Genomic DNA, 23,360 nt, shown 5'->3' with positions numbered 1-23,360 from the left:
CAAATCAGCCATAAGGCGTCTGAGCCACACACACTCGACCGTAGCTGTGAAAGCTGCCCTGTACTCAGCTTCACAACTAGAAGTGGCCACAGTAGGCTGCTTCTTGCTCAACCATGATATGCATGAGCTTCCAAGCATGAAGCAAAAACCACTCGTGGACACGCGTGTGTCATAACAACCAGCCCAGTCAGAATCTGAAAAAACATGTAAATCTGGCGGCAATGATCCCCCCTTGGGATAAAACAACCCAAGATGCCGAGTACCACTCAAATAGCGAAAGATACGCTTCACTGCCTGCCAATGCTTAATGCCTGGGCTATGCATAAATCTGCTCACCTGTGAGACTGCAAACTGAATGTCTGGCCTCGTAATGCATACATAAATGAGGCAACCAACAGCTGTCTGATAGAGTGTGACATCAAAGTGATCTCCAGCATCATGAAGACTCAACTTCAAACCTGTCTCCATTGGAGTAGCAATAGGCTTGCAGTCTTCAAGGCCAAATCTCCGCAACAATGTTTCAATATACTTTGTCTGACACAAAGCAATACCTCCATCACACTGCTTAAATTGTATCCCCAAATAATGATGCAAATGCCCCAAATCTGACATCTCAAAAGAGGCATTCAAATCAGCCTTAAAATCAGCAATATGACTCTCATTTGGTCCTGTGAGCAGCATGTCATCGACATAGAGAGCAATGATTAGATGTACACCATCCACACGTTTAACATACAAAGTGCTTTCTGTTGGACTATTCTGAAACCCATGTGCAGTCAAATATGCATGTATTTTTTCATACCAAGCTCGTGGAGCTTGCTTTAAACCATATAAAGCCTTTTTTAACCTGCACACTTTGTTTTCCTGCCCTCTTTGAACAAAACCACGAGGCTGCGATACATACACCTCCTCATGCAAATCTCCATTTAAGAACGCAGTCTTTATGTCCAGCTGATGTACATTCCAACCATTATGAGCTGCTAATGCACAGATGCTACGAACAGTGGTCATACGACATGTGGGAGCAAAAGTCTCATCAAAATCAATGCCCTTCTCTTGAGCATAACCTTTTGCAACAAGCCTAGCCTTATGGCGATCCACTGTGCCATCAGGCTTACGCTTCAATTTGTATACCCACTTAGTGCCAATGGCCTTCTTGCCAGGGGGCAAGTCACATAAAGACCATGTACTATTCTTCATAATAGCATCGTATTCTGCTTGCATAGCAGCCATCCAATTTTCTGAACTTTGTGCCTCATCAAATGAAACAGGCTCACTTTCATCGCACATACTAGAAACAGCCAATGCATAACAATCTGACGCATAAGAGGCACCATGAGAGCCAGAACGAGTGCGACTAGACAAAGGGGCATCCAACTTGCTGTCACGCAAAGTCTGCACCAGCCATCTAGGCATGTTCCTAGAGCCCTCAATCTCTTGTCTCTCATCCTCAAGTGCATCATGCACATCTACATCAGATATAGGCTGATCTGTGCCATCATTTAAAACCTGCATAGGCTGAAAAACTGCCTCATGAGGTATTGCACTTGACTGTGCACCACTGAAAAGAGGCAACAATGTATCATAGACATCACGTGAGCTGATATCTGTCTCCTTAGTACATGAAACCAAGGGCTGAACTGCATCTTCCACAAATACAACATCACGGCTAACCAAAATGCGCTTTGTCTGTGGATGATACAAACGATAGCCTTTGCTCTCAGCACTATATCCAACAAAAATACATTTGACAGCTTTGTCATCCAATTTTCTGCGATGTTGCACAGGCACTAATGCATATGCCAGGCAACCAAAAACACGTAAATGGCCAACAGATGGCTTGCGGCTATGCCAAGCCTCATATGGAGTGACAACCTGTAATGCTTTGGTGGTACACCTGTTTAGTACATAAGTGGCACACATGACAGCCTCAAGCCAAAAACCATGTGGTAGACTTTGACTCTTAACCATACATCTTGCCATTTCCATGAGAGACCTGTTTTTTCTCTCAGCCACACCATTTTGCTGTGGTGTATACGGCACTGTACATTGGTGTTTTATCCCACGCTCAGCCAGAAATGCATTAAATTCTGAAGACATATACTCCCCCCCTCGATCTGAACGGAGGGTGCCCATCTTACTTTCTGACACATTTTCAGCCATAACCAAAAACTGTTTGAAGCACAAAAACACTTCGGACTTTGCCTTCAAAGGATATACCCATGCATGCCTGGTAAAATCATCAATGAAAGTCACGAAGTAAAGGTAGTTTCCAAATGATGAAGTTTGCATGGGACCACAAACATCACTGTGAACAAGCTGCAATCTGCGTTCAGCTCTCACTGATCCATCTTTGGGAAAGGAAGCACGCTGCATTTTACCCAATATGCAGCCCTCACAAACATGCTTGACAGGTGCCTCAAGCTTAGGCAAAGAAGACACCATTTCAGATTTCTGCAGGCGCAGCAAACTTGCAAAATTCAGATAACCAAAACGTGCATGCCACAGTTTTGCATTTGAAATAGCCTGCGTATCTATAATAGCACATGCTGAATCCTCTACACATTTGCCATCCATATTGAGCTTATACAGCCCTCGACATAGTGAACCAGATGCTACAATGATGTCACCACAAGAGAGATCATGAACAGTACATCTGTCATCCACAAATTTTACAACCAAACCTGTTTTGGCAAATGCGGATACTGACAGCAGATTCTTTTTGATCCCTGGCACATACAATGCATCAAAAAGTGTAAAGGTGTTGCAATTTGCAACATTCAGCACAATCTGTCCAACTCCTTTAACGGGATAAGAGGAGTTATTGGCACAAGTGACAGTATTCCCTGTGGGAGCAGACTCAAGGAAAGTGAATAAACTGCGCTGCGAGGTGATATGCTTAGTGGCACCACTGTCAAAGTACCATACATCTGAATCTACTGCAGACATACATGTGTCATGCAAAGATGGGTCATAACTGCACTGCGCATTGAATGCCCATTCTGTATCTTGAACAACATTAGCAGATTCATTGTTAGAAGGAGAGGCATCTGCAACAACAGCCATACCAGCCTCTTTCTTCTTAGCCTCTTTCGCAGCCAGCTTAGGACACGCTTTGATGACATGATCATTTCCCTTACAGTACTTGCAAAATGTCTTCTGTTTGTCACCCTTCTTCTCATCTTTGTCTTCCTTCTTTGGTTGCGCAGCATTTGCAGATTTCTGCTTACTAGAAGAAAAGCCAGCTTTACCTTTCCCGCTTCTCTGACTAGCAACGAAAGCTTGATCTGCGACACGCATAATATTCCTGTTTTGCCTTGACTGGTCTTCTTGCAGCAAAACAGAAACTAACTCCTCAAATGATAAGGCATTGGGATTGCCCTTCATCATCAAGCGAAGAGTGGAAGCAAAACCCTGATAAGAATCTGGTAGACCATTCAAAACAGTCTGCACAAGTGAACTGTCTGACAGGATTTCATCTGCAGAAATGAGCTGCTCTTTGAAATCCTTGATCTTTGTCAAAAAGCTATCCATAGAATCACCTTCGTTCATATGCTCACTCTCCAACTGTTTTCGGAGGTAAGCAACACGAGCCTCATTTCTTGCCTGATACAATGTGGCAAGTACATCCCAAGCATCCTTAGAAGTCCTGCAGGAGCGAATATGCGGGATAATGGTACGTTTGACAGACAGCGCAATCAAGGCATGAGCCTGCGCATCTCTACCATCCCAACGAATCTGCTCTGCTGAAAGTGGTGGTTCTCGAACAGCTGCTACAGCACTTGTGCCTGCACCATCATCAACAGTACCTGTTTCTGATGTGTTTGCAGCATTCCCAGCCACAATAGGACGTGCATCAATACCCTGCACAATGTTCCATAACCCCTTTGCTACCAATACATGTCGCATCATATATGCCCACAATGGATAGTTGGTGCCATCCAACTTATCCTCAGCAGCCAACATGCGGAATACATCATTGTTGTCAGCCATGGCCAATGACTGTACTACTAGATGTAAATGCTGTCTGTAAGAGGTAAACCTGTATAAAATCGACCTGTGCTATGTAGCACAGCCCAAAACAGACGAATGGACACCTGTCCTGCAGATTTTAATCTTGACAGAAAATCTGCACAGTAGGACGATTTTGCCTGCGCAGTACTTGGAATGCAAAAACGGAGGGCGAAATGACTTCAGATCAAAATTCTGAAACGAACTAGCCCTACGGGCCTTCCCACGGCATATACTAACCTGCAGACGCTCGTGAAACCTCGTCGCAATCGGAGGAGATGAAGCGGCAGGTGCCGGTGATGCTGCCCGGGAGGAGGAAGCCTGCTCTGATACCAATTGTTGGAATTAGGGTTGCAGGAATGCACACACAACTTCAAGAAGATGAGGAAGCTTGAGCACAACACAGTAGTGTATTATAAGTGCCAAAAATGAAAGATAACAAGCCCTAGAAGATAATGGGCGTATATACAATGCACGGGGGAAAAAACCTCCTAGTGAGGGAAAAAGTGCCCCGGCGGTCCTAAGTGTGTTCACACACATCACTACTATAATATGGTAACAGAAATGCCCCAACACCAAAGGAATGTACCTGTAATACCAAAAATGCCTGCAAATAGTGTCAATTTTTGCAAAATTTCCAAATTTCTAGTGCATTTACGCACTAGATCTGATGAAATTAATGCCAATGTTGCAATTTCAGGCTCAATGGTGAAAAGCCCCAAAATTAATACAGCCAATTTGCTATCTTTTTAGCAATTTCTGAAATTTTTGAAAGAATTTAGAAATGATAAAATACTAGTTACTGGTTAGTAGTTACTATTGGCACAGATTTCGAGGAGAACACAACGCACAGCTTCAATCGAATGTGAAGGACAGGAGTTGGCGGCTCGCACCGACTCTATACGGCAACACAACAAAGAGGCACGAGTGCTGTAAGACAGGTACAGGCAACGACGCTCAGTCTGGCAGCAGGCGCACGTGACACAGGGCATCAACAGCAAGGCAACGCACAACAGGCGGTGGCAAGGCGGTGCACAGCAGTGTATGGCTAGTCGAGTAGGGCAGAGCAAGTGGGCAAAACCCTAACCCTAATCGTGCTCTGATACCAATGTTGGGGTTGGGGAGAGCTTGCATGTACACAAACACACACACACGCAGTGAGCTTAAACAAGGAAACATGAGAGAGAGCTGCTGGCAAAGTACTCGATTATGATAATGTACAAAAGTACAATGAGTACATTAAAAGCCTAGGCAAGGTGCCCAACACACATAAGTGTGTTCACATGGGGAAAAAACATGTGTCCAGCCACAGGGAAAAAGTGCCCGAGTAAGCTTGGGTTCACACCTGAACTAGTCAGGAGTGGCCGGACGGACATGACCAACAATATTGAGGTGCATTATCATTTTGTACGTGACTGGATCGAGCTTGGACTTCTTCGGCTAGCCTACTAAGGACAATGTGGCTGATCTCTTCACCAAACCACTTCCGAGTATAGGTAGGCTAGCCAGTCAGATCCTCAAGTTATGTACGAGGGAGAAGATTTGTACGCGGCGATTTTTGATCTTGGGAGGAGTCCCTAAACCTATCACCCTAGATGCACTACCCGTATCCATGCAAGGACGGTCCCTTAGTCATAAACACTTGAAACCGACCTTCAAAAATTTGACGGGCGGTGAAACAAACACTCGCACACAAAACACTTCAACACCCATGGGGACCTGGAAAAAGAATCAAACAAGGGGAGCTAGAGTGCTCCTGCAAATAGTACAAGGACACCGATTGGCCCCAAAACGCAATGGCGCCCCTTGCGGTATTTCTTTACTTGATCAAAAATTTGAGAAAAAAGTACAACTTGTAGAATCCTCCACCAAATAGGATCCCCTTATAGTTTCACCCAGGACTTCCAAATAAAAACTCTACTTATTACAGCAAAGCATTCCATAGAGAAGGCACACCTGTACAACACCTCCCTGTTGAAAAGGTCTTCTCCATCGCTACCATGGATCTCTCAAACCCTTTCCCAAAGGGCAATAGGGTTGTACCAAACCACATGTCCTTCCTATAGTTACAGTTTGCATGTAACCTTGAGAAAACTAGAACCTGTCCACATGAATTCCAAAAACATGTTTTCCACATGAAACCAAAGACCTGTATCCGATAAACCATAGACTTGTATCCATAAACCATAGGCATGTTTCCTCGATACCAAAGTCATGTTTCCTCTCGAAAAACCAATGTCCTGTTTCCATGAAAGATATACCATCCAAGCACGGTTGCCAAAACCTAGAGAGAGAAAGACAGAGGATGTGTCAAGCAATCCCTGAATACGCAACACACATCTCTTCCAAGAACATCATCCTGTGCATCTTAGCTTGATCCTCTGTATCTCAATCTCGTAAAACTAGGCCTGCAAGCCACGATGAAAGAGAGAGAAAAAGGTCTCTCGGCTGTGTATTTCCTGCAACTCCACCTCCTAGTGAAGAGAGAGAGAGAGAGAGAGAAAACCCCTTGGCTGTTAGCCCCTCGGCGCCTCCTTCAGCTCGCCTCCTTCCAAGAGAGAGATAGAGTCAAGCGTGCTGTTCAGCCCAACAGTCGCCTGGATATGTCTCTGCTGGCTGCTTCCACACATCCAGCTCGCCTGGCACCCGCTGCTGGCTGAAGCCCATACACGCAGCCACCTGGTCGCCTGTTGCTGGCAGTAGCCCCTACGCGCAACCACCTGGTCGCATGTTGCTGGCAGTAGCCCCTACGCGCAGCCACCTGGCCCCCCTTTGCTGGCTGCAATCCATATGCGCAGTCACTTGGTCGCCTGCCTGGCTGCCCGACTGGCTGCAGTCCATATGCGCAACCACCTGGTCGCCTGCCTGGCTATAGCCCATACGCGCAGCAGCGCCCCTTTGCTGGCTGTAGTCCACCTGGCGCCCTCAGCCATACGCAGCCCTACGCAACCTGCATGCCCGCCTGTACCACACCACGACCACATGATGACTTCAACGATGACCACCCGGCGACTTGCCCTCCTTCAGCTGCCACCCTTCGCTTTATAAAGAGAGGATTCGCTTTTCTCAAAAATGCCAAAAGCAACATATCAAAAACGCATGCCCATAAAAATAATAATATTTATGTCATCTAAGGTTTAAAAACCTTATAAACTCAAAACTCCCTTTTGTCCCCTTTCACACTTGGGCTGGCCACACACATGAGTTTCCTTTTCATATCCAACTGATGCCTATTCACACTGTCCATCCCGTGCCCGTACCCACCTGCTTGTTGTCCAGAGGGAAACGCTTTGGCATCGCATTACCCATGCAAGCTCTTTTTTGGAGACAATTGGGAGATCCAACTAGGAGAGACACATCTCCATGTTTTGGTTCCTCAAGCTCTGTGGACTCCTCCCCCCCAACCTTCCCTCACATTCAAGCTTGGAGCTCCATAGTTTATAAGTGTTTTTAAAAAAACGTATTTTATCGTACGGTATCCCAAAATTTCATATCGTACCAAAAAATTCCCGTACGATATCATATTTTCGTACCGTGACAACTATGTATATAAGGCATCACTCCCTTCTCATCATTTCCCATCTCATTCTTGCATATTTGCTAGAGGTCATTGGCTGTTGCAACAGTCTTTGATGCTTGTAAGCACCTACGGGCTTCCCTCGTACTCATTTTCGGCAATAATCAACTGTCCACAGCCTTTTACAGTTTGTGCTTTTGCCTACAACCTGTGTTTTCTCTTTCTTTCACCCAGAGCTTCCACATGTGACATTGGTATCAGCATCAAGCTCAGCGAGGCTAAACACTAATTCAATCCCAAATGAAGGTGCCCAGTCCAAGGAAAAGAACACAAGAGATGGAAGATAAAACCGGTCTATGAACACATAAAGCGGTAATTCATTCACAAATAACCTGGACTTACTCAGACACACAATCACAGAATCCTCGCTCCCTTTTTTGCATCAGTCCTTATTGCTCTTTGTCCACTAGGTTGAGAAAATTCAGCCACACTAACAGGTGCTGCAGGCCCCAAAGCTGGACTAAAATAAGTTTGAAATCCGGGCTGCACACCTATATTGGCATAAAGAAGGTTCACAGCTTCCATAGGCATCATTCCTGGTGACCCTCTTGACATCAGTCTTGGCAAAACTGTGGGCGGCCTAGCCATGGCTTGAAAAACAGACCCACCACCAAAATAACCAGGCTGGGAAGCAATGAATGGAGGAATGGTCGGCATGACCCTTTGCACATTACTGCCCTGGCCATTAAATGCTTGTACCTATGCCTGGGTAACATGTTGCACTGGATCAGCTAGTATCACAGGTGCCTGCTCAACATGCTCTGCCCTCATTTGCAACTGTTCTTGTGCCCTCTCTACTGCATGCTGGGATGCTTCGACCTGGGAATCCCAGGTACGTGACTGCAAAAATTTCTTCATTCTAGGATTCTTAACTAGCTGCTGAAAAGTTCCAAGCATGCTAAGAAGCTGTGCTTGAAACAAGTCCTCCTGTTCCTGTTCTTCCTCTAACAAGGCTGGCTGTACTACTGGCTCCGTCCGAGCAGAGGCTGACACCTGGGCACCTGTCACCTCTATACGCTGTCTGCGAGTAAAGGAGGAACTTTCTTTGGCAGGGAGCTTGCCTTTCCCTTTGTCTGTCATACAATCAACTGAAAGTTTAAGGGAACCTGTATCCAAAGAAAGAGACCGTACTCTTTCTCACCTGTAATCAGTTGTACCTCACTATGTGTGTCTCCTGTTCACCCAATCCAATCCGTGTCCGGGCTCTTGCAGAAAAGAGGACCTTGTCCCGGCAACGGAACCATAAAACCGGTCTATGAACACATAAAGCGGTAATTCATTCACAAATAACCTGGACTTACTCGGACACACAATCACAGAATCCTCGCTCCCTCGCTCAACAACACATTGGCCCCAAAGTCCGGCGCCCCTTGCGGTATTTCTTTATTGTTAAAAAGTTGAAAAATACAAAGCACGAGTGCAACAAAGCACTCTACTTGCACCAGCTGAGTTTTACAAATTCTGGGAGAAATTTGCCAACATAACTGCACTAAAACTGTTCCATAACATCTCAGAATGAGTCCCAATTGACAGGCTCACTTCCATAGGCATCAGACTACCCAATGGAGTCCAAAACATCACAATTCAGCTTGCTGTAATTTTCTGCACAGACCTGTTTTCAGCTCTGTTTTCAGCCCAAATTAACCCTTGTACTATCCTGGAGGACTTTAGCAAAGTCCTACTGCATTTTGGCATCAACCGGGCAACATAACAGCCCAAAAACAGCACCTAAACAGTGCTGAAACAGCGTTGTATTGAAGAGGTTATTACCCTCTTCCGTCCCTGCTTTGGTGTAGAAACTAACTACACCGGTTCCTGTTCAAGGAGGCAACTAGCCTCTGCATATAAGCATGAAATTCACACAACTGTACCTGATTTTATCTGATGAGAGCATTACCATAGTCTGCAAGAGAGAGAAAGAGAGAGAGAGAGGCTGTGGGGAGCAAGCTCAACCCTCAATACATGAGTTGTATGGCAAGGGAGTGCACCACCATAGCTCTTAACCTGCAACAATCCACCATAATGGCTGCAAATGAACCTCATTCAGCCCAAAACCCCACGCTTCCCTATTCCCAGAGTGGAAAATGCACATAAATTTGACACTTGGCACATTTTTAAGCCTTTTCCACATGCAATCTTCCAAGCTAAAAATCTCTTGACTGGTTCACATTCTCACAACAGTCCTTTGCCAGCTTTTGGTCCCCTTGACATTATGCACAAACTGACGCGAACACTTTTCAATTCTGACACTGCCCAAAATAGCAGTTCCCTAGATTTTAGGGATGATGTCATCTGCATTCCTTCTGGTCTCCTCACCATCTTTGACCACTATGGTCACTTCAGAATTTGCTTAGAATTCAAGATACATTCACATTTCGGTGGCGGCCACTTACTAGTGTAAACCGGCCTATGCCCTCATTCAGTGGCCATGTCCTGGACACAGTCATTCATCTTTCAGTGCACTTCTCAGGCTTAGACAACCGCTGATCCAAAGTCCCACTGGCTGACCCATTCTGACATTGCAATGGCCCAAGCCCTTCCAAGAGATCCCGGGGGAAAAACAACAGCAACCAAAGAGAAAGAAAAGAAAAATATATATATTTATAAAGAAATGTAAATAAGGAAAACAACTGCAAAAAGTTTCACCTCCTGGTGACAGAAGAAGTTCCAAGGAGGTTGGTTGGTGGTGTTCTACAAGACCCAAGAGGAATGACAGTCCTATGAGTCGGGTGCCACTTGGGGCATACCAGGAAAGGCTTTCAGGCAACAGTTCCAAGGGAGGATGATCCTCCAAGGGGTGGAGTGAGAGTGCCAGACTCAATACTCAGGAATAGAAGACCACAAAAAGTGTTCAAGGCCAAGGCATGAAGAAATAGGGGACAGGATGGAACAAATGCATGGATCTTCAACAGATTTGGAGTTGGATTTGGAGACCATGCCGGGTTTTCAATGAAAAGGTTGCCAGGAACGCATGGATGAGAGGTTTGGGACTCCAGTAATAGACATTGGGATGATGACAGTCATCCAAGAGCAGAAGTTGGAATCCCCTCATCAAGTTTAGCAGAGGGGGATGTCATGTGCATGCACATGTACATGCTAATCCCAGGGCTAATCTCTGAAGGGGCAACACATAAAGATCAGATTTAGAACCACATTCAAGAGCTATTACAGCTAGTTTTGGCAAAGAATACTTTTGGATGGACCAGGTGTTAGAAGTCATCTCCTGTCTATATTTATACACCACGGCTTGTATTGTGGGTGTGCCCGCCCTGTATAAGGTGTTTTATCATTTTTCCTCACTCCCCGTATTTTTCCCATTTTTTCTAGTGGTGGGGAGGGATGCCAGAGGATGGCAGGAGCACTCCAGGGCTGGCCGACTGTCCCAACAGCAGTCCTGTGGCTGGCCGACTGCACACAGATGATGCGTGGGCGTCTGGACTGCTAGCCGACTGCATTCACACAGTCGTGGGCATCTTTTCTGCTGGCCGACTGCATTCACACAGTCGTGGGCATCTTTTGTGCTGGCCGACTGCTCTCCCAGGGGCATATAAATAGGCCCCTTGCCCCCACCACTTCCTCATTCAGTTTTCTCGGGATCTTGTGTATAGAGAAGAGTTTACACACCTATCTCTCTGTGTTTCTTGTGCTATTTATTTTCTTCAGTCTACTTGCTCTTGTCTACCCAAGTTTGGTTATCATTTCCGCTGCATATTCTGACATGGTATCAGAGCCCTAGGCTCGAGATAGATCTTGGGAGTTTTTCTGAGCAAGAGGGGGAGCGTTAGGCTCCTGATTGGTGGACTGTTTTGGACTGTTCGGGAAGAAAAGGTGCAAGAGGAAGGTGGGCTAAAGTGCTGGACAGCCACTTGCAAGTTTTCAGATTTTTTTTTCCCCACCCACCCACCCACCCTTTCAGGTTACTCCCCGCGATGGCAGATTTACTAGAGATGGCTGAGAAGCACGTGAAGATTCCGACTCTCCCCACGTTCCCAGTGGATCATCCGTTGGACGGGTCCAATTACGGCATCTGGAAGGTCATGATGGAGTCGGTGCTAGAGTCATATAAGCTTGCTGATTTTATCATCATTGGAGTTCCACGGCCAGAAGCAGAGGAAGGGGAGTTACTGTCGACAAGGAAGGACCGCGAGGCACAGGCACACGTGGGATCGTGTCAGCTGGCGAGAGGCATATGGGAGCACTTGGCTTCTTTGTATAACAGGGTATCACCCATGAAACGGATCTCCTTGGAAGTGCAGATGCGGGTTATGAACCCTGCAAAGTCTTCGACGATGCGGGAACACATTAACAAGCTGCAGGCCCTTCAGCAGGAAGTCCTACAAGCTGGGAAAGAGATATCATCTGAAGGTATGGCCATCACTTTGCTTTCCCATTTGCCGGCTCAGTATTTTGCTTTCTATTCCTCGTTGATTACGAGTGGCAGGCTCAGCACCATAACCTAGGAGTAGCTTGTGCCAATGGTCTTGGACCAGGAGAAACGTTTCACGAACCCTCCTCACAGCGGAGGTTCGGAGGCCTTAACTGGCCAACAGTCGAAAGGCCGGAATACCAACAAGGGCAAGGGGAAGACTTCACCGGAAGTCTTCAGAGAAGAAGCCTGATTCAGAACGAGAGAAGCTGAAGGCCAAAAGATCCTGTAATGATTGTGGCGAGAAAGGCCACTACTGGAGGAAGTGTCCTAAGCGGACAGGGAAGAGTGCTGATTCCTCAGCCTCAGCTGCAAAGACTCTGGCATTTGTGCACTTAGAGATGGTGGACTTCGATGCTTCATCATCTTCGAGCGAGGAGGCAGTTGGCTTCACCGCGAAGGATACCCGAGAATGGATTCTCGACAGTGGTGCTTCCAGGCACATGACTCCATCCCGTGACTTCTTTCTGGATCTGAAACGGCAATCAGGTCGCATCTTTATTGGCGATAACTCCACTATTCCGATACATAGTGAGGGCCGGATGGAGATTATTCCCGACGGCAAGGGGGGCAAGCATGCTTCCCGTGTTCTTTATGTCCCTGCTCTGGGTTTTCATCTTCTGTCAGTGCATGAGGTATGCAAGACTGGCTTTCGGGTGGAATTTGAGGAGCATTCAGTTGCTCTAAGGGACCGTGAGACTGGCCAGGTTGTTTGGGAAGGCGGTGTGGAGAATGGTATCTACAAGCTCTCTGCACTCTCCTCATTGACAGGTTCTCAGGTCGGAGATTTGTGGCAATTTCGTTTTGGCCACTTAAATGTGGATGCATTGAGGCGAGCTTTCCGGGACCAGATGGCGGTTGGCTTGCCAGATGTTGGTAGTAGGCAAGGACGTTGCAGTTCTTGCATACGTGGTAAGCAGCGCAGGGAATCCTTTCCGAAGCAGGCTTCCAAGCGGGCTTCAAAACCTTTGGAGTTGATTCACACTGACTTGTGTGGACCTCAACACATACCGTCTTTGGGAGGATCTCTCTATTTCATGCTGCTTGTTGATGATTGTACCAAATTCACGTGGGTCTACTTTCTTTCCCAGAAGGACCAAGCTTTTGCTCGGTTCAAGGATTGGCACGTGATGGTGGAGAAAGAGTCTGGATTTCAGGTCAAGACTCTCAGGGCTGATAAAGGAGGTTATAACTCTCTTTCCAAGGGATACAGGTTGTATGATCCAGATAGGAACGAGATTGTTGTCAGCCGGGATGTGGTCTTTGACGAGCATGTTCCAGCATCCACTGTCGAGGAGCCGCCACTTCTTGGAGATCCAGAGGAGTCTGGTGATGATTCCCAGACTATCATTCCAGTTGATCCACCTCAGTCGTCATCACAGGAGGTTGAGCCCGCAGCTGGAGTAGAGCCCCCACGACCACACGAGGCTCCACGATCTGTTTGAGTACGTAGGTGGTTGTTAGACACCCTTCGGGAGTCAGGTGTCACGGAGCTACCCTCCGAGTGGACCACAGAGGACGGCCCTCGAAGATCACATAGAGTCCGAGATAAAAGCAACACAACGGAGCTTCTTCACGTGAACTATGCTTTAATGTCTCGTATCATGCGGGATAAAGAGCCCACTTCCGTAAAGGAAGCCCTTGCACAGGATACTTGGAGGAAAGCCATGCAGGTGGAACTTGATGCCATCGAGAAGAACCACACTTGGGAGTTGGTACCGAGGCCGTCGAAGCGGTCTGTCATTGGTGTCAAATGGGTCTCTAAGACCAAATATGCGTCTGATGGATCGGTGGACAAACACAAAGCCAGACTTGTGGCTAAAGGTTATGCTCAGCGGCCAGGCATCGTTCTTGCCCTTGCTTCTTCTCAGAGGTGGCCCGTGTATCAAATGGATGTAAAATCTGTGTCCCTTAATGGTGACCTGCAGGAGGAGGTGTACGTTGAGCAGCCTCCAGGCTTTATTGTTCCAGGATCTAAAGGGATGGTTTACAGGTTACGTAAGGCCTTGTATGGTCTTAAGCAGGCTCCCAGGGCGTGGAATCAGAAGATTGATTCCTTCTTTATTCGGACTGGATTTCAGAGATCGGTTGCAGATCCGAACCTGTATCTCTTTCGAGAACGTGGCATGGTCACGCTTATCATCCTTTATGTGGATGATCTCATTCTCACCGGCGGTCATGTGGAGCACATTGGAGTGACGAAGGCTGCCTTGTCAAAGGAGTTTGAGATGACCGATTTAGGCTTACTCCACTTCTTCTTGGGATTGGAGATCCGGCAGACCCAGAGGGGGTTCAGCAGCGGTATGTTCATGAGTTGCTTGAGGCCTTTGGGATGGAGAACTGCAAGCCTATTACTTCGCCGATGGACCCGAACACAAAGTTAACCGTTACTGATCCTTGTGAGCCAGTTGATGCCTCACAGTACAGGTACAACAGCAGTCCTGTGGTGGCTGGCCGACTGCACACAGATGATGCGTGGGCTTCTGGACTGCTGACCGACTGCATTCACACAGTCGTGGGCATCTTTTCTGCTGGCCGACTGCATTCACACAGTCGTGGGCATCTTTTGTGCTGGCCGACTGCTCTCCCAGGGGCATATAAATAGGCCCCTTGCCCCCACTACTTCCTCATTCAGTTTTCTCGCGATCTTGTGTATAGAGAAGAGTTTACACACCTATCTCTCTGTGTTTCTTGTGCTGTTTATTGCTCTTGTCTACCCAAGTTTGGTTATCATTTCCGCTGCATATTCTGACACCAAGAGGCTGTCGGCCAATTGCTAGAGAGGAGATCTTGTGTCGGCTGCAACAAGGTGAATTGTTGTGTCCAAGGCCTTGGCCAACAACAGGTCCACCAGTCCAAAGTTGCTTCCAAAGCCTATAAAAGAAGGTGATCGGCTCATAGATAAGCATCTCATTCCTTTGGAGAAAGTGGTCTTAGACTAGGATCAAGTAGGTGATTTTCCACCTTTTCAAGGGCAGCCATAGGCTAGCCAAGATTGTACTTCCTTTTTTGGTTGTTCCAGGATGGTGTTTAGGGCTCAAAGAAGACTCCTAGAGCTTCTACATGTGACAGCCACTTGAGCATCACCTTAGGGTTGAGTTTGGCATAGCCGAGGGTGAGACGCACATATATGCAAAGTATGCACCACTCACGAGGTGGAGGACAAGGAGCATTACTTGTTTAGATGTCAGGTACCCACTCTAATATAAGATCCGAGAGAGATTTCATTCTCTTCATGGATGGTTTTAGCCCCCTCTCACGAGTCATGTAGTATGAGGACCAGAGATGTTTAGGCATGTATTTATTAATGCTTTACCATCACACAGAGGTCATGCTAAGGTAACACTCCAAGAGACAGAGCTAACGTGGCGCCTCCCACACATTTCTTTCAGTCAAAGCTACCGACTACAGAGGCCCAACAAGCACGACTAGAAAGGTCCATGATAGCCTACACGAACGCATGTTCCTCTGGCCCCACATGCATAGATTGAGCAAATGCGATCCCTTACGAGAGCCAGATGCCCCAGATCCCAAAGGCCTCGTCCCTCCACCTAGCAGAGCTACAGATCCAGGATGTCCTTCACTAACATGGTGGGCTCCGGAGCATCACAAAGAGGAGATGCCATGGCTCCTTTGCACTCTATTCTGAAGGAAGAATACTTTGCATAGTCACATGGGACGCGAAATGGGGACGGGGAACTGGGACGGAAAAGATTGAGAATGGCCATTCCTTGTGACTATAGAGTGACATGGAACGGGAATGGGAACGGGAAGATGCTGCCATCCCCAACAGTCCCAAGCCTAAAAATGCCCATTCCCTGTGACTATGATACTTTGGCTTGTCTCACTAGTTTCGTACAATGTCTTTTCCATGGTTTAGGATTCATCATGGATACATTGTACTACTTTTCGGTCTCATAGACCCACTGAGTCTTTTGAAGACGTTAATCTCTCTCTCTCTCTCTCTCTCTCTCTCTCTCTCTCTCTCTCTCTCGCATTTTTAGGGTTTTCGCTGCTTAAGAGATTACATTTTCAGGGTTTCATCTAGTGTTTTTTAGGGTTCCCTAGGTCATCATGGGTGTGTTTTAGGGTTTTGTAGGTCATCATGGTTGTGTTTTAGGGTTTCAGCTGTTGGCCTAGGGTTGTTCAGGTTCAACGAATTGCACTGAGTATACAACTCAGTTCACACGCCAATCTTTTCAACGCGAGTACTCACCTACACACACACATTGCCGAGAACGCTTGCTTTTCTTTAGGGCTCTCTCTCTCTCTCTCAGGGTTTCGCTGTTGTTCTCTTTAAACTTACTTGATTTCTCTCTCTTCGTTGCCTCCTCTCCCTTCTCTCTTCGCTAGCCTCTCGCCTTCTTTCTCTTCGATGCTCCCTCTCCCGTCCTTTACATTGCTTGCAAGAGGGCAGTTGCATGTGTCGAGTTTGTGCTGGCTTTGGCGATCTTTCTTCATGCACCCAACAAGGTTGCAGATGACTTGAAATCCCTCACATTAGACAATAAGAAGATCGCATATAGAACATTTAACAATCACAAAAACTATTTTGTGAGATCAAGGAGGAGACGAAGAACCTGCAGTCCTTCATGAAAGAAGTTTTTGAAGTCAAAGATGCATATATCACTACCCTAAAGACGGAGATCCAAGATCCAAGAACTAAAGCTGCAACAAGCCAAAAACAATGAAAATATGGAACTTCTACATGCCATTGTTAACTCCTTAAGGACCGAGCTTGCCGAGCTACCACACAAGAGGTAGCAGCCACAAAAGAAGAAATGGTTGCCACCAAGTCGGAGATAAACGGGAAGCAACTGCTACGAGACTAGAAGAAGCCTCTTCATGGGTACAGGTGGTACAAAAGCATAAACCCATGAACAACACCAAAGCCATGATTGACACCTTAGAAGAGGCAAGAAGAGGCAAGCCAAAGCCTTCAATGTGTGTGTCACCGGATTGAAGAAAGGATCCTCTCCCAAAGAGAATGGAGCTAGTTTTGTTGGATTATATATCATCTCCAAAGAGTCTACATCACCTTTTCATGCTTGTACTAGTCATTTTATGAGACCCTGCATTGGCATATTTAGCAGATATTATTTAGGCATTTTTCAACCATTTTTTAGGGATTTTTATAACATTTTTATGCTACATACTAGCTCATGGAAGGGGTATATAAGGGTGCACTGTAAGCCCAATGGGACGTGTAGTTACAGACTCAACCACGTGTCCAAAAGATAAAGATATATATATAGAGAGAGAGAGAGAGGAAAGATAGAAGGGAATAGGAACCTTGCACAGTACACCACATTGAGCGGGGAACAAGCCCCGCCCCCTTTCAAAAATTTATTCAAGAACAATCCACAGGCGCGCTGGCCAGGATCAATACAATCAATGAATACGAAACAAACAGATATGCCGATGTAGGATATCCAAGTCGAGGTCCATAGACACGAGATCTCTAATGTCGAGCACACCACGAGAAGATCCACAAGTATCTCTCACCGGGTTGGTTCCATAGCCAACATCCAAATCCAAATCCAATGAATCCAAGTCCAAATCAAATCCAAAACTAGATCCAAATCCAAGTCCAAGTTCCAAGTTCCAAGTTCCAAGTTCCAAGTCCAAATCAAATCCAAAACTAGATCTAGATCCAGATCCAAGTCCAAATCCATGTCTAAGTCCAAAATCCAAGTTCCATGTTCAAGCTCTTGGTGGATGATGGAGACGCTAACCTGCACACACAGAGCAAGCTCATACAAAAAGACGAGAAGGAGAGAGACCTGCTGGAAAACGTACTTGATTAATGATAATGTTGAAAGTACAAGCTAAAATACCTAGGACTAAGGGCCCAACTCACATCAGTGAGTTCACACGGGAAAAAACCCCCACCAACACAGTGGGAAAAAAGTGCCCGTGTGTAGGCCTGTTCACACCCAAACTTCTCAGGAATGGTCGCCAGACATGACCAACAAACCCCCCTGAAGTGAATGGCGTGAACTATAAGCAGGGTGATAAAGCTGTGAATGCTGCCATGCATTATGCTCCACAGCAAGACGCACATGGAAAGTGCTGCCCACTGACCTCACACGCCATCTAATGTCATTTTGAGTATCAGTTCGTGTACCAGTACAACCCAACCGTTAAAAGGCCACATCACATTGTCACTATTGGTGAATCTCGAGTTGTGTAAGGTGTGAAAGGATTGAGCAGGAATGCTTCAGTGTCCACCCCGATCAGTCAGGCCACATCAGAGTATCAGTTCCTTTCACTAGGACCCACAGCCAACCCCTGAAATATTTTGAAAACGGCAAAAGCTCAAAAGAAAACAGGATTCAACACCACATCATGCCATGTCATATGATCAATCATGTTCCAGCCCAACAGATAGGCCTGAGCACGATCAAGTTGATGAATGGATAAGGTTGCAGCACTACAATGGCAATAGCAAACACTAGCCATTAACACCTGCTGAATCATCCCCCACAGACAATCCGTAAGTAGAGAAATGGGCCAGCCTGCAATGTAGTACCCTGCCGCCCTGCAAGCCCCACCTGGAATAGCAATGCACAACAGCCAACAAACCCTTGTATGGGCCACACCCTGTTTGCCAGCCAGCAACGATGCAATTTCATTGTAAAAATAAGTACACATTGCGTATTGGGTTGCACCGCCTTGCAAGGAACTAACTCTAACTCAATGTGTCACCAGGCCATTTCATGTCCACATCGTAATGCAGTTCCCCTTAACTATTCTACAGGTAGCTCAATACCTGATTTCTTGAAAAGAATGCTTAATCCGGTCCAAAGTGCATGAGATTATAAACCACAAAGATTGAAAAATCGGCGATCCATAACCTGATCAGAAGTTTAGGGTTTAAGAAACCCTAAACCCTTAAACAAATTAAGGTCAGAAGATTAGAGAGAAACAGCTGAAATTACCATTTGCTTGAGGAGGCGAAAGGCTGCGGAGGTACGAGCGACACCCTGGTAGAAGAGGGGGGCCTCCGGGGCGGCCATCTCCGGGCGAGAACTCTTTTCTTCTTTGTGCAGCTGCAACGGACAAGAACGCCTGTGTTTTTGTGGCAAAATTAGGGTTTCAGAGAGAAAGGCAGAGAGACTTGACGCGTCTCTCGGCAGCTCAGAAAGTCATCAGGCCGCTCTCTTATCGCTAGACCGCTCGCGTGTGAACGCGCCCGCAGCTCTCCTTTCACACGTACCGGGCGGCAGAGGTTCCCTCCAATACAAAGAACAAAGAAGTGTTCACCAACCAAAAAAAAAACCCCAAAAAAATGAGCTCTCATTCAGCCACGTGTTATTATTTCTTTTCTTTTTTTTTGGATCTTTTGTGCTCGTGTGCATGTGTGCTTTCGTGCCGTTGTCAACAGCCAGCAGGTTTTGAACCCAGCACCTCCTACATGGGACTTCAACACCTTACGAGTAACCTCACCCATCTTCAACAAATAGGAGCCTATCCCTTCTCAAACCTTCAAACTGCGTGCTCAAGCCTGCTGCCCCAAATCTTACCATGCTGCCACGTAGCAGCCCCATGAAACTCTTCCTTTATAAATATATTGACAATTCATTCGTTTTAGCATATATTGACAATTCGTTCGTTTTAGCATATATTAGCAGCAATTAATATATGCTAGAACCTTAGCCAAAGCTAAGGTCCTAGATGGGCGTTTTTTTTTTAAGAAAGTAAAACATTTCACACATGGTATTTTCAAGGTGTCGAGGCAAAGAGAAGTATATTTCATGGAGGTAGATTTTACAACGGCGTTACCCACATGCGTAGATGACATTTATTTCTTGCACAAACAGATTATTTATTGACAGCATGGAGGTGCAGAGCCGAAGCAACTACACAAAAGCCTCATCACTCAGATTATGTCATGGAGGGACTCTTATAAAATCATCACCCTCGCTCACCGCTCTCATGAATTCCCCAGCTCTCTTCTCTGATGAGTTTATGTATGGTTCATTGGAATCCACGTCCGGTGGGCTTTCTTGAATAAGTATCAGGTTTGCACAATCCTTCTCCTTGGTCAGCCTCCTAATGTTTCTCTTCAGAAGCATGCAGAAAGTATCGTGCGAATTCGCCTTCTATGTAGTGATCCCGAAAGAAGACTTTTCTTATGTCTGAGATCTATGCGAACTCTGGAGTCTTCAAGCATTTCCAAACGGCACGAGCTCTGCCGGAATTCATACCATTACCGGCTTTGGAAATTATCCACTGAGCACTCAAAAAGTACTTCCCACATCTCATCATTTTCAGCAAGGTAACACCAAGTGTCACCGACCACTTATTGAGCATGTAATTCTCCATGTATACAAAAGCACGTCCAAAGACTTTTCACCGGTGTCAGGCATACCCTGTTCTTGAGGGAGGTCACCTTGGCCAAACTGGGTGTGCAAGGTTCTACCTCGCTCGACATCTCTTCTGCAGAAACATTATGAGCATGAAACCGAAAGTGAGCCTTATGCAAACCCTTCAGACAGTAGAGCCGACCATGCCCTCGAAGGTGTGCATTTTGATTTGACACAAGGCGCGGCACATGATAATCACCCCCGGGGGTTTGTTCACATTCCACATCAAGTATTGTTTGATAGACTTCCCCATGATGATGATGGATGTAGAGACTATATGAGCGACCATCTGGAAGTGGAGATGGTGAAGTGTACCACCTCTTTCAAGGGAGAAAAGCGCATGTGTACATTCATGGTGCACAAACTCGACAAGGTTATCCCACAGGGAGATACTGACATCGTTGTTGCCGATTCCAACGGTGTTAGATACCTCGAGCATCTTCATATTGGCCCGAGTCAAAAACTTCGGGCATGTAGCCACCATGTCAAGCGCTCGAGGAGGAGAGGAAATTGGGTGGCCTCCTACATTCTTCCTTTTTGTGGTAGCACATGACCTATCAAAGCTGCCTGCAGGGAGAATACATGGAATTATCATAAACGGGAGTAATGAAACCAGAGGAATAATATGAACAACAGTATGCATCACCTAAAGAACGAGCTTTGCGCTTGACTCCCTTCAAGTTTTCTAAACAAGTAGAACCTTCTAGAGGCGTGACACGAGGAGGGTTGTTCTCCTTGTCAAATTCAGATAGAGCATTTCTACAAGGTACATGCATAGGATTTACGGGCATTGAACCGACAGCACTCATGGCAGATATCCGAGCTAAGGCAGCGGGAGATGCAGGCACACATGTAAGAACAAAGTTTGCTCTTCTACGACGCTAGGATGCACAAACATAAGAAGACGGCTTCGACATGGCTGAGCTATATCATATATATTGGCATGATGGGACGCATTGCGGCCCGATGTCCGGGACCCCGACCCTGGGGCTCGTGACACTTGGTATTAGAGCACAGATCATTGGGAAGCCCACATGGGGGCATGAGATGCCAGGACGGAAGAAATCGTAAGAACGCAATTTGAGCAAGACTATATGACGGCCACAGAGCCGACGGCACAAAAGTAGCCCCGACAACAGAAAAACTCATTTTTTGAGCATCAAGATGATGGAATTTGCCCATGATTACATATACCTATCACGAGCGTGTGGACGCGAGGTACTGGATGGCATGCTTGGTCTGGACCGCCGAGGACCCGGGGTGCAAATATGGAAGCTCAATAACAAGGCAGCTCTGGACGGAGGCCCGGACGATGGAATTTGAAGACATGTTATATATGAAAAGTGATCGATTTTTCGAGTAGAATGCAGATATGCAATCTATTTTGTGAAAATCCATAGTTGACCAGTGAGCTATTTGGCATGTGGAATGATTGGTATGGATACAAGGGAAGGTATCAAGGTGCAAGTCCCCAACTGAGTTGTTGGCAAGGGCCAATTTCTAATAGAGGCCCATATCATTCATATGAGGAGAGTCAGAGATATATGAAACTTGGTCCTAGTGGGGCTGTCAGCACTTTGAATCAAAAGAACAGCGGGCTTAGGACCTCACATGAGATAACCACCATGGAAGGTGGAGATTTGAAGAAAACAGCAATCCAGATATAGTAGCACATTTCAGACCAGCAGCACCCGACTTCGTGGTGGTTGCGGGCTGGAAACGCCACATCAAGATCACTTGTGAGTGTGGAAACAAGACAATAATGTAGAATTAGCCGAACGGTGTGATCCAAGAGGCACATCATTTATACATATTGATATGAACTAATGTGTATGTGGAATTATAAAATGCATGAACATATGGGAATTGAGCAAAATCAGCATGTGGAATAGAGGGCAATACAGATGCCAAGAAGAAACGGTGTGGGAAGCCGAATCAACTTGAATCAAGTCATTGGCCGAAATGCAGAGCTGTGAAGCTACAAGGATGCAGATGTATTGGGTTGAAAGTGACATGATGCAAGACCGAAGAACCCTTGGAGGAGAAGGCTTATAGTTGTGAAGCCGGAGACTAGCATGAGGCAAGTACGAAGAACCCTTGGTGGAGAAGGCTTGGTCTTGTGCATGTGGGCTTCCCAATGATCTTTGCTCTGATACACGAGCCCCAGGATCGGGGTCCCGGACATCGGGCCGCAATGCGTCCCATCATGCCAATATATATGATATAGCTCAGCTCTAGTCGGCCATGGAACACTTGTAGGAGTGATTCGTCATAGTGACTAAGGAGGTAAGGTAAGAACACTTACTATACCTCTTTGAGTAGTGTTTAATGCTACAAATAATGTACTATTAGTATTCCATGTGATGATGGGGTTTACGTCTATAATTACTAGATTTTGGGGGCATTATGCCACCCTATGTGGACCTTGATAATGAAAACATTGTAACGATTACCTTTTGGTTAGGTTGTTCATGTCTTGTCCCCTCCCCAATCACATAAGGATATCACATGAGACTTTTTTAGTTTTTAAACTCTAAGGTTCTTGTCTCTTGTACCTCTCCACTTGTACTTGATTTATAGGAGTTGTTCTAGGTGTGTGCTAGGCTAAGGAGGTAAGGCAAGAACACTTATAATACCTCTTTGGAGTATGCTACAAATATTGTTCTATTAGTACTCTAGGTGTAGCTAGTAAAGATAAAGGTTGCCTTGGTGCATTTGTAGAGGTAAGGCTTGGTGTTGGCCGTGGTTTTCCGTTTGTATGTTACAGTAATGTAACATTATGAAGTTTTGTGGTTCCCTAAGCACATACATATGGAAGATTCCACTACCTCAAGTGTGGACATTCCATGGTAGTGTGATTTTGTCAACACATAGCATACAAAACCATATCATGTCATGGGTACAAATGAGGGTTCCCTTCTTGTTTCTTGGTTAACTCACACACCATTGTTAACTCAATTGATTAAGTAGATATGTA

General features: G+C 46.1%; 1 protein-coding gene across 1 annotated transcript in view; it reads right to left on the bottom strand.

Moving 5' to 3' along the window:
- The window catches only part of LOC147610547 (D111/G-patch domain-containing protein), a 32,715-nt gene extending 13,474 nt beyond the window's left edge, over positions 1-19,241 (bottom strand). The window contains exon 1 of the mRNA XM_086786008.1: positions 18,956-19,241. Coding sequence (XP_086642134.1) covers positions 18,956-19,033 — 78 coding nt within the window. The 5' untranslated portion in view covers positions 19,034-19,241. The remainder of the gene's footprint in view (positions 1-18,955) is intronic.
- Between the last annotated feature and the right edge of the window lie 4,119 nt (positions 19,242-23,360).

The sequence above is a fragment of the Cibotium barometz genome, chromosome 49 (assembly GCF_041138505.1).
Source record: "Cibotium barometz isolate CiBa-2024 chromosome 49, ASM4113850v1, whole genome shotgun sequence".
NCBI classification, from domain to species: domain Eukaryota; kingdom Viridiplantae; phylum Streptophyta; class Polypodiopsida; order Cyatheales; family Cibotiaceae; genus Cibotium; species Cibotium barometz.
Note: the sequence above shows the minus strand (reverse complement) of the source record. Positions and strands in the feature narration are given on the sequence as shown.